The following is a 12,289-nucleotide window of genomic DNA, read 5'->3' as shown; positions in this document are numbered from 1 at the left end:
TCTTCCTTTTTAGGGAAAAGCAATGGAAATCTGTGAGTTGATTTGATGTTCAACCCTAAAGCAAAGTTTAAAGCAAGCTATTGTATGGGACAATAAAATGCAAACAGATATTAAACAATAATAATAGTAATAACATTTCTTTCCTTGTAAGCTGTAGGGGTTTTCGCAAATTTACTGGAATTTTTAATTCAGCTTAATTTTCTAAAAAAACTGGAAATTTCGAAGGGAAACGTTTAACAAATGGTGAAATACTATATGGGAACATTGAACTGAAAAACATCGAAATTAAAAATGGACACCTATGATACGAGCCAGCCGTTCGAGTATTTGATGTATAAACAAATTATGTCCACTGAGGAAATCAAGCTACTTAAATCAGTGCAGACTTCAGCTCGCCTGGAGTTTATTCAAAGGTGAGTAATGCCAATGCCTTTTAAACTTAAGAAAAAAATATTGCCTACAATAATAATAATAATAAGAAGAAGAAGAAGAAAGAAAGCGAAAGAGATGCCCGTTAAACTAATCTGAACGATTTTTTTTTGTGATTTCTTTAATTAAATGCTTGAATTAAATTTTCATGCTGCTTGTTATAAACTCATATAAAGACTACCAATGACAGCTCTAAATTAAAACACTCGGATAATTCAACTTTTCCGGCGTTATGTATTACGAAAAAGCGGCCTAGTCCCAGATGATGACGTTGATGTTCTTTTTTAATTACCTTTAGTGTTTTAAACTTTAGATTACTTCAAATTTTAGAGTATACATTCGATAACTGTTCTCAAATATTTACTGCCGACAAAACCAAAGAAAATAAACAATTTCAAAGAAAACTGTTACTTTGTATAACTTAAGGAATTACTAGCACACTCAATTCGTCATCCACAAGGACAATAATGAAAACTAACCCATCAAGATAAAAAGTCCCATTATAGGAGTGTTTTTAGCCACTGACGCGTTTTAAAAAGCGCTAGAAGATGGAGATTTGTCTTCAACAATTACAATAGGAAAGTAATCGTGGCGTCATTTGTGTGTTACTTTTGCGACATTATTGCGGTGGCCACCTGGAATTGTTTGACCAAAAAAAAAATAATTGTATGGAGAACACAAGCAAGGTCTCAGCGATCGTTAACACCAGAAGTTTTACCCTTTTTAGTTTTACTCTTTAAAAAGAGTAAAACTTCTGGTGAATACTCGACGTGAAATACAGAGGACAACGGGGACCAGGCAAAAGAAGAATTTGGTTAAAAGCTGGGAGGTCTTTTTTTCGCGGCCAGCTGGTGGTCGCCAATAAAGGAACTAAAGGGTTAATATTTTTAAATTAGAAGAAAATGAAGTTGTTTAATAAGACGTTGAACAATTCTTGTGAGCATAAAAATTTCGACAAAAAGATTTTTTTTCTTTCTCTTTATTATTGCGCGGTAAGATTTTAACGCATCAACATCTGTTTACCCACCTTACAAAACAATGGCACCAGAGCTATTACTATACAATTGTCTCTTTATTGACCAAAAAACTAAACAAAACCTTAAACCGTCGTTTTCTCAAGAGTTGCAAAAAGTTTTTAATACAGTTCTCAGTGCCTTACTTTTTGAATTGAAAATCATTATATCTGAACATTAAAGGTGATGATAACAATTTTTCTATTTTTTAAAAAAAAAATAACTGTGTGATTCTGGAGGAAAAATTGTTTATATTGTATTTAAAATTTTCTATTTGAAATTCATGTTTCAAAACAAGTAGAAACAAACAATCCATCTACGTACAGTTTCTGCTGGAAATGATCTTCTCCAATTTAAAACCGTAACATTACGACAAACGACTTTATCAAGTCAAGCCTTAGGTTGTTACCTAATTTGGTACAACTTGCTTTCTTGCCGAATGTTTATCATTTACGCCTAAGCATAATTTTAGAATTTTCTTTTAATAATAAGATAGCTACCGAATTAGTATTTTTTGGCGGTCATCAGAAGCTGATGTCAAGACTAGACGTTACAAAATCTTTCTTTTATCCGTGAGGTTATATCAAATTAAAAAGTGAAATATAGTATAAAACAGCAATATGAAGCCAGTCGGGAGTAACAGACAAGAACAAAAGTGTAAAATTTTTGAACCGCAGCTAGCCCACACGGTACTTTCATCCTTGATGTGCTATGTAAGGTGGTATAAAATAACGCCAAAAAGGATCAAGATGATACCCTAAAATACTGAATTCAAGGTCCTCGAATTATGTTCTGTGGTATGTTATTTGCGGAAAGCGTGAAATTTCACGTGGGGTGGGTTTGCATTGGACTACATGAAATTTTGTGTCTGAATCCTCCCCGGGTTTAAAATTAACGTTTAATGGTCCGTCACTATCGTGGAGCTCATTTGGCTGTCGATGGCCTACGTTGCGTTCAGTCTAAGGATAACGAAAACTATCCTTTTTGTTACAGCAATTCAGTTTCGTTTGAACTTGAAGAGGAATACAAAAATCGGATCGGTTTTATACTCCAGTACGAGAGGCGTTTGGTTGGTTTAGCGAGCAGGAAATACCGTGACCGCCAGCCTTGAAAACTTGAAAAGTCATTTGAGATTGGGCCAGTGTGGGCTCATCTTTAGTGAACACCGAGTCCATGTTTCAGTTGTGAACGCTGGGATCAGAAAACCATATTTCAAGGTCAAAAGAAAATTCTAACTCATCGCATTTTTTTAAGACAGAGCTTTCTGTAGGGGGCAAGTTTACCTATAATCAGGCGGAATTAAAAAAACAGGCTAAGGTTTCAATTGATAGCCTACAAGATCCTATTTTCCCGGTGTGTACACACCTTCAAATTGAGTGACAGGAGAACACTTCAAGATAGTGCATGTAGTGAATTTCTTTTAATAATATTGAGACTGTATACTTTAAATTATTTGATTTAAAAGAAAAGAAACGAGGAACAATGTAAAAGGTTAATGAAGACGGAGATTTATGGTTCAATAATTGAAGAACATTCAAAGAGGTAATATGCAATTTATTATTTAATGTCTAGGTTTACACTTCACATGTTTAGACAAGATCTATTAATTCTTTATCAGGTGTCGTCTAGGTTCATGCTTATTTCATCCTTTTATGTTCAATCCAGATTATCTGTTTTTAACAAGAAAATAAAAAAAAGCAGAGAATTACAACTCAGTCTATGTCAACGTTTTTAAGGTTTATATGCATAGTCTGGTGACTGAGCTTAAACATTGAGTTTGATACTAGATAGGAGAAGCTTAGAATTTAAAAAAAAAAACTGAGGGAACAAAATATATTTTTGAGTATTAAAATATAGTTTTTGTGCTATATAGAGAGATATTTTAAAAACACGTAAAAGAAAACAAAACTGAAGTAACACGAATCAATTTGCAAATTGGTTTAACAGTTGTCGACATTTTCCTCTCTTGCATTTAAGAGCGATTTTACCGTTCTAATAATAATAATAATAATAATAATAATAAAAACACTTCTTACGCTGCTAATTTCAACAAGAAAACTAACGATTATGGGCTAGTAGAATGTTATTAACCACAGAATACAACATTATGCGTTAACATCAAAAGTACCTTCTACTTGAACCTTCTACAGCATCTACTTGAACATATATTTGCTTGGTAACCGTGCCCTGCGTGTTAGTGGCTTTACACTCGTAAGTGCCTGAATCAGAGACCATTGCTCCAGTAATCACCATTTCCACACCCGTTAGTTTCGCCTCCAGGTCGTAAATATGGTTGATTGTGGTACGGTCCATGGGTAGAGAACCTTTAGAGAACAATTTTGTAGGGTTGACAAGCAATTCTCTCTGAACCCTTTTATGTCTGAATTTAATGTTTTCCTCTTACACTCTAATTCATTAATTAATTTTCATTTTCTTCTATGTTTTTGAAGCGCTTCCCCGAATCATTCCAATTGGTCTTAACCAGATTCTGCAACAATTTTCCATCTAGATCATTTTATATTTTATACGACGGAACTGTCCCCTAGTTTTTATTTTTTGTGAAAAAATCTTTTTTCCCTTATATCCGTTTATCCAAAATATAGCTGCCCACTACGTACATGAAAATTTAGGCATATAAGTTCTTAAATAACGTAGTCAAAATGATCATGGGTGAGATAAACGGCTGAGATAAAGTTTACATTTTATAGATAAACAGGCATACCAGCAGTTTTGTTCCAGGTAGCGTCCGGTGCAGGACTTCCTTCAACGTTGCACAAGATTGAGAATGTATCACTCTCAATTACGTTTAAGTCGGCATTTGGAACAATTTCGGTGATCTGGACAGGGGCTGAAAGTAAAACGAAAATCTAAGAGAGGTTTACATTACTTTTCCACTACAGAAACTAGGGCTGGCTACTTGAAAGATGCACAAGATTAACTTCGGGTTAGGTAAACGTCTAACAACGTTTCCTTTGGTGGAAATGTCTTGCTGAAGCTAATAAAATTTAATTTTCAAGCCCATACTCTTTATGTGTTAAAAAAAATCCAATCCTTTTCGTAAGACGTTACGGCGGCCATGTTGGCGAAACAATTGAAACAATAAAACAGTGGCGAAATCCCACAGGTATTAAACTCGATCGTTTATGATGTAAGTGTTTCCTTTGTTCCAAGAAACTTGCTCAGCTGCTGACCACGTGAGTGAATCGAAAATGATCTATTAGAAAAGCAAGGTAAGTACACTATGCTAAATAATCATGGAAAATAAATTAACCATGAATTAGTGCTAATCAGACTTTCAGGAGCCGAACCCATATCCCAGGTGAACTACAATGGCTGTTTACCAATTACATGCGCAAGCCGTTCGGTCCACGCTTTGGAAAAATGTACGCAAAATTCAGAACGTTCCGGAATTGCGTTTACCATTTACACAAATCAGGTCAATTTGCCGAAAAACGGCCGCGGAAGCCTGAAACTGGTATCAAACGGTGGCTTTGACGAAATGGAACACTAATTCCCGTTTGGAAGAAACCGTCCGGAAAAAACAGGACTACCTTTTCAGATGTTCCGTTGCTCCCGCAAATTTTCCGCTGGAACGACCCAAGACGTTTTGTTCCATTTACTTTCTAACTGGATTTTCTTGAAACTTTTTGAAAATGGTAAACGACCCATAATAGCCATAACAAAAAATATGGAATCCTACTTCTTGTCATCGAAAGTCTCTTCCAACTTACCTACGCAGTCGTTAATTGATTGACTTCCATTTTGCAAGGTATTAGTCCCAGCAGGACATGCTTTACAGCTGGTCATTTGTTCAGTATCTTGGTAAGTACCAAGAGGACATTTTTTACAAGGACAAACGCCGTTGTTTGTGGAATATTTTCCGGTTCTGCAAATAGCTGTAAAGATAGGTATTTGGTATGTTACTTATCCCATGACCTACACTGTACACGAATAACTCAATAACATAATTACATGATTTTTCTATTTTTATTATCGTCTTGCTGCATTAAAAAGGGACTCCCCTTTTTTGATGTTGATTACCTCTCTCACTTAATTTCGCGAGCATTAACTTTCGCGATTTTCCCGAAATCGCGAAACTCGCGAATTTTAATACACGCGAAATTAATTGAGAATAAGGAATAAGCTATTGTCTCGTATAAGCCTTTTGCATTACTACGACCAGAATCCATTTTATTTTCCTTTCGTATTTAAATCGGGTAAATCCCAGCGAGGTTTAAAAAACGAAAGCCCTAATTTGCACAAGAAAGCAAAACCCTGAAGGTTTCTGGTCGTAGTGGTAAAATGACGTCATCGTGCAAATGATTTATTGTGTGCACCATAAACCTTGTTTATGGAGAAAAATTTGGATAGGAGAAGTTGCATCGTTTATTATAAATAACACCGAAAGTCTGCATTAATAGAGCCACAGGAGGGTATGAATATGAACAAGTAGCATTTTTTTGGAGAGTAAGGTTAAGTTGCATTTTCGGGAACCACATGTTTTGGCTAGGAGGCGATTTCTGAGTTTCCTCAAGTCTCTCTTCAGTGGGGGATCCAGACCTTCAGATAAGGGGGAGAGGGCGGGGCGGTCATCCAGACCCTGAGATAGGGGGCGGGGGATGGGCGGTCTTTAAAAAATTGGGAAAAAATTTTGGTCGAAAAATAAGGTGGGGGGGGGGGGGGGGGCGGGCCCTCGGGCCCCTCCCCTGGATCCGCCACTGCTCTTCCAGAGCGAGAGCAGGCCGTGTGAAGCCATTGCTATGAAAATGATTATTTCAGTTCTCATGCAAATAAAATGAAACCCATTTTCACTAGAAAGGTTTTGCACGAAACCTTGTTTTGAAAGTGAGTTTTTGGATTTCGTAAAATGGTCTATTGAGCACCTGTTACATGACAGCACATGCTGACACCAAAGTATTTATTTACTAAAGGAAACTAAATTGATTTTGATGAAAACACATCAGCTTAGTTGCTTACGTCGACAATCACTACTGTTCTTGGATCCCGCAATGGCGGTAGAATATCTCTTAGCGCATGGTTGACATTCTGGCTTTCCTTCCTCATCCTGATAAAATCCGATGCCACATTCTTTGCACGTGTTGCTCTCGCTGTCACCGTAAGTTCCAGGAGGACAATTTACTATAAAAAATCAATAGAAAGGAAAATTAATATATCAGACTTTTTGTTGATGATCTATCAGCAAAATCTTCAATAATATTGTAAGTTACGCAACAGACTCAGTCATGTGGGAGATATGTCCTGCAATTAAGCTAAAATAATCCACTTCAGAGAAGTCTACCGAGAGGTCTTAAAAATCAAGACCACCAGAGTCTGGTTGTCCAAAATACAGGGATAAACTGTGTCCCATACATCGCAAAAAATAAAAGAATATTAAAATATCTCACTAGGTTTTTCATTATTTTCCCGCTGCTATGACTGATTTTATCAAAAAGCGCATTTATTATTTGGACACTTATTACCCGAATAAAAACCATTATTATTCCACTATTATGTCATTTTGCTATATAAGATCAAGAGAACGCGCAAAATACGAGGCCGTAATACACTGTAGTGTCCTGGTTTATCTGGTTTACAACAGGGCGAATACCGGCGGATGCAAAAAACTAGATGAACCGGCGGACAAATGTAAAATAGAAAATAGAAGCCAAAATAACTTCTTCTTCTTTTGCAGTAGAATAATTAACCTCTCATTCAATGGTTTGGCATATAATACGCGCGAAAATTTTGCTCATTGTTAACGTCATTCTCACAGACGGAATCAGGATGTTTCTGAATACTCTTACCCCCAAAATAGAAGCCAATTACAAAATAACAATTTTTTTTTGTAGTGGAATAATAAACCTCTTATTCGATGGCTTAGCACATAATACGAGCGGACATTTTGCTCATTGCTCTTATTTTTCCTCGCCCTTGAAGGGCTCGGAACAATACTACGCAACTCGCAAAATATCCGCACGTATTATATGCTAAACCATCGAATAAGGTGTATTTATTGCATCTTACATGCTAATATTGCGTCTAGTATACGAGCTTCCGGAAGGACGTAAGGGCTCTTCGATGATCTGACAAAGCGACTCAGAGCTAGATTACTTACAACAAACTTGATCATCTACCAGAATGGATCCAGGTAAACAGGGTGAGCCGGAGTACGTCACATACTCTGAAAACAACAGAAAATTTAAAAAAATGATCCTTCCAAAAGTGAATGGAAGATATGTAGAGCCGTCTTAAATCTAACTGGAGGAGGAAAAGGACTGGTTAAATATAGTGTCAGTTCCCTTTGATATAAGTACTGTCTAAAGAATACTTTCACAGTCATGAAACTCTCGCCTTGCGGACACCTCGCTATTGACAAGGAAAACATAATAGGCAAATCAGAAACATTATTTACACACTTGTTTTTGACTGAAATAAATTCCCGGCATTACGGACTCTCGCTCTTGAGGACAAGAAATCGCGTTCCCGACGGTGTTCGTAATAACGGAAGTTGACTGTACGAACGTTCGGTTTTTTATGGCCCCATGATGTTTTGAAATCTTCAGAACCTTTTGGTGGGATCAGACAAACAAGCCGCTACTGAAAAGCATGTTCTGCAACACATTTCCGCGGGTTAATTAACTAAATATTTCACTACCTCTGTTAAAGACGCGTACGCAGCATAAATTCGCCTACTCTAAAATCTAAGACATAAGCATTAATACTACGCTCCCTGTTGGAATACCGCAGTGTTGTTTGGGATCCTCGTAAAGGCGTTGAAAACAATTGCTCCTACAATTTGGAAATGGTGCAGCGACGGACCGCCAGATGGACACTGAGGAGATAGCAGCAATTAGCAAGCGTGACAGAGATGCTTAACTGGAGAAAAGAGAGGAGTCGGCGCGCGCCTGACCATGTTGTATCGCATCTCTAACAACTTAGGTGCAGTGAACCCAGGTGAAAATTTGCGTTCACCAATCCGCAGAAGTAGACATGTCCATGACCGATCCTTCATCCTGACTTCCACCTATACAACCTCTCACAGACTGTCTCCCTATCCTAGAACTATAGTTCAGTGGAATTCCCAGCTTCCACATATCTTAACTCTCTCCGTTGATCCTGCTCGGTTCCAGGCCACTGTGTATGGAAACACCCATCAACAGTTGGAGTGATTTTGAACACATTGTTTCGGAATTGAGCTACTTTACCTGCTAATCAACCAGTTACTTGTTTTTATGCTTTGAGATTTGTTTTTCTTTCTTTCTTTTCTTCATTATAATCCTCTTTTTTAGGGGTTGCTGTAGTAGTAAATAAATAAATAAATATGAATAATCTGTGAACTTACTCATACAATCCAGTTTCCCGGAAAGGACGGCTTCTTCTGAATTCATAGATACCCACTTGTTGTCCTCGCATCGATATGAAGGATTAATGAAGAGGTCCGTATAGCCAGGTGGTTGTGGGTTAAAGAAATAGTCAGAATTGCAAGTCAGTTGTAGGAAAAGGCCAAACTGTGTTGCTAGGCCATTGTTTGGATGCGATATTATGGGACATGTCGTTCCTGCAAAAATATGAAATAACGGATTCAGTCTAGGGATACAATGTCAGAAGTCTGAAATCAATTTCTATTAGACTTCACTATACTTGCGGTTGCATGTTTAAGGTAATTCCCTTGAAAATGATGTAGAATCCACATTTTTTCAAACTTGGTACGATTGACAGTCATGTATAGGGCAATGAAAGTTGCCATAAAAAAGGTAGGGTCACCGTGCTTGTTTTCGCCCTTCGTGCCCGTAATTCTTAGTGTTTTCTCCCAGTTGCTCGCGAAAACTTTTCCAAAACTTTTCCAAACTTTTACAACCGTCACTGGGCTGTATTTTTTGCGTAAAGTGACTTCAAATTACCCGCTCCAGTAAAACGTGTGGAAAAATGGACATTTTTAACATTATCTCCTACTACTCTGTGGCTCCAAATGCGGAGTTTCATATCATTCATTTCTAAATAATCCAACTTGTACTATCCAGATTTTTTTCTCTTTAAGGTATATTTCTCGTGTAGTTATAACGTAGCTATAACGGGTCAAAAGCACCAATATAAATGGGGGTTACCGTTCTCGTTTCATCGCAAAAGACAACAAAGGGACAATTTCGGCTTAAAATGATCGTTTCGCGAAGGGACTGGGGTGAGATTTAAGACTAGCACTTTTTAAGCCGGGAAGAGTTATCTTAATTGTTATGAAAACCATTTTGACTATAAAAAGGGCTTTTGTTTCCTCTCTTTATTCAACCAGGGAATATCACCGCCACCTTTGAATCGCAATGTTATGCGCAGTAGGTGATGCCCCTTGAAAAAAGAGGGAATTACCTTATATAATAATAACAATAAATATGAAAAATGATACAATTTCAAACTTGATGGCATAGAAATAAGTGGAATACCTTCCAAGGTGATGTCAAACGTGCAGTAAACAACGTTTCCCGCTGCATCAGAAGACGTGTATTGCACTGTTAGTGACGTATAAGTGTCCATGATGAATCCAGGCTCGCGATTGGACAGTACGCTCACTACAGCAACATTGTCAGTGAATGTTGGTGGTGTCCACGTGACACTCTTTTGTAGTGAGTTGGTGCTATCAGTAATGTTGGAAGGACAGTTCTGCACCGTGGGAGGAGTCACGTCTAAGGAAAAAAAAACACAGAAACACAGCTCAAGATCAGGGTGATGCTATTATCAAGTTTCCTAATCATAGAGCACCTGTCAACAAAAGTGGTATTTGTGACAGAGAAGTGAATTAGTCAGACAGTTAATAACATTTGGGCTGCACTTGCTGTTGTCGTTACTTTTCCTCGAAGATGGCTTTTTATTTTTTGCTTCTCGACTGACGGAGTCTTTTTTGTAAAAGAACTGGTAGAAAGGTGATGGTGTATTTAGAAATGTGATGGTGAATTTTAATCCTGGTGAGTACATGGCACGGAAGGTGAAAAAAATCACAGTAGTCCCAGTAGCTGGGAGTCGAACCTATGACCTTCTGGTGACTAGTCCAGATGCTCTACTACCAGGAATCAGTGCATCAGGATTTTAATGTTGTAGTAATACATAAATAGACTGAATTGTCTTAACAACCTATCTAGCCTATGATTTCCGATTACAAAAATTGTGTGTTTCCCTATTACCATTTACAGTGATGTGGAAACTGCAGCTTTTATGCGTTCCACTTTCACTGATCCCTGTCCACGTGACTCGGTGTCTTCCAACAGGGAAGGGGTAATTCTCATCGTAGTTGCTTGGAGACACGGAAACGCTATCCATGTTGGTACGCGGAAGCTGCCACTTGTAACCAAGCACCACCGTTGATTTGTTTGGTTCAAGTTCTTCCACTCTGTCGATCGGACACGAAATCCATGGGTCCGTGTATACTATTATTGGAAAAGAAACAAATACTAAGCAGGTTGAAGTAGACTATATCAGTAACAAGGCACACCTTTCCAAAGCGGGTGCAGTTTATTGCAAAGTTCGAAGTTTCCTAAGATTATACAAATGGCAATATCCTCACCTTGAACGCAAGACAAAGATGCGATCTCACTCCAGCTTGTATCATTTTGGCACGTGGTGTATCTGGGGCCACTCAATTGATATCCGTCATCGCAATAGAAAACACATCGTGTACCGTACTCGACGTCTGTCATGGAACAAGATGCTGGAACCACACCACCCTGGTCTGGTACGGTCAACTTCGGGCAAACAACCGCTGACAAGGAGAAAATGCATTTACTGAGTGACGTTCAGTTGTTAGCGAACACATGGAATACCAATATTATACCCCTCTCTTATATACCATTGAGGCACACTGGGACTTACGTTTACAATAGGGTACAGTTCCCTGCCAGAATCCGTCAATTTGACAGGTCAGTGAGTTATTTCCGCCTGTAACGTAATGTCCAGATTCGCACCCATAGGTACAGGCAGTGTCACGCTGGATGTTCGCTCTATCGTCTGTGCAGCTTGAAGGAGAGATGGAGCCACGGAAAGGAGCTTCCAGAGCAGGACAGTAAATTTCTAAAAGGGTCAAAATATGATATTTGTTTAGAGATTTCACTGTGATAGGAATATGTACATGTATTGTTCGAACGTGACGTGCACAGAGGCTCTAAGCAGGAATTAATTAAAACTCTGTTTAAAGAACAAATAAAGAGGAAAATGCTAAAAAGATACCATTTTTTGCGTTTAGACGAAAAAAAGCGAGGGCTTTTTCTGCTTTTTCAGAAAGGTAAAATTGTTGAGCTATTTCGTGTTGTCATAAACCAGTTTTATTACTGCCTTGGTTCAAGAATAACATTTTGCCTCTGGTATATGATCCAGTTTTCAGTCTTTGCTTTGAATATCTGTTAAATGGAAACCCACCTTCAGTACTTCAAGTCTAAGGACTTAATTGACAGCAAAAGAGTCAACGCTCCTTTCCGATTCTTTTCATGTTATAGGTAACGTCTCCATCCGTATACCATAATATTCGTACCTTCACAGCTTTTGTCATCACCCATGAGTCGGTAGCCGTCATTGCAGGAGCAGTAATATCCGCCTTCATAGTTGGTACACGTGTGTTCACAGCCACCCTCATCTGCTTCGGCACATTCGTCTACGTCTGAAAAGAAAACGGAAACCACTTGACTCTTGACATCCTAGAGGATGGAGAATTAGGGACCGCAAAAAAGTGTAGCCAACTGAAAAACGTTTGAAATTTTTTAAATTGCAATTCTTTTAAAGAAAAGCTTAGCCCTGTGAACAATGACCGTTAAAAGTTAAACAAAGAGACATAAGTACTTTTTAAGCTTTTTTTCTCAAAACAACTCTCT

The 12,289-nt window shown here is 38.0% G+C and overlaps 2 protein-coding genes across 2 annotated transcripts in view; both read right to left on the bottom strand.

Annotated features, from left to right (window-relative positions):
• Positions 1-2,617, bottom strand: part of LOC140926199 (uncharacterized) — a 56,406-nt gene extending 53,789 nt beyond the window's left edge. The window contains exon 1 of the mRNA XM_073375979.1: positions 2,536-2,617. Within this exon, the coding sequence (XP_073232080.1) occupies positions 2,536-2,617 (82 nt within the window). The remainder of the gene's footprint in view (positions 1-2,535) is intronic.
• A 440-nt stretch (positions 2,618-3,057) lies between these two features.
• Positions 3,058-12,289, bottom strand: part of LOC140926198 (uncharacterized) — a 42,483-nt gene continuing 33,251 nt past the window's right edge. The window contains exons 32-43 of the mRNA XM_073375978.1: positions 11,953-12,078; positions 11,298-11,495; positions 10,993-11,187; positions 10,613-10,855; positions 9,878-10,117; positions 8,785-9,000; positions 7,558-7,623; positions 6,420-6,581; positions 5,174-5,338; positions 4,165-4,290; positions 3,571-3,766; positions 3,058-3,112 (exon numbers count right to left, since the gene is read on the bottom strand). Coding sequence (XP_073232079.1) covers positions 3,109-3,112; positions 3,571-3,766; positions 4,165-4,290; positions 5,174-5,338; positions 6,420-6,581; positions 7,558-7,623; positions 8,785-9,000; positions 9,878-10,117; positions 10,613-10,855; positions 10,993-11,187; positions 11,298-11,495; positions 11,953-12,078 — 1,937 coding nt within the window. The 3' untranslated portion in view covers positions 3,058-3,108. The remainder of the gene's footprint in view (positions 3,113-3,570; positions 3,767-4,164; positions 4,291-5,173; positions 5,339-6,419; positions 6,582-7,557; positions 7,624-8,784; positions 9,001-9,877; positions 10,118-10,612; positions 10,856-10,992; positions 11,188-11,297; positions 11,496-11,952; positions 12,079-12,289) is intronic.

This window comes from Porites lutea, chromosome 2 (assembly GCF_958299795.1).
Source record: "Porites lutea chromosome 2, jaPorLute2.1, whole genome shotgun sequence".
NCBI lineage: Eukaryota > Metazoa > Cnidaria > Anthozoa > Scleractinia > Poritidae > Porites > Porites lutea.
The sequence above is the reverse complement of the archived record's forward strand: the minus strand, read 5'-3'. Positions and strand labels throughout refer to the sequence as shown.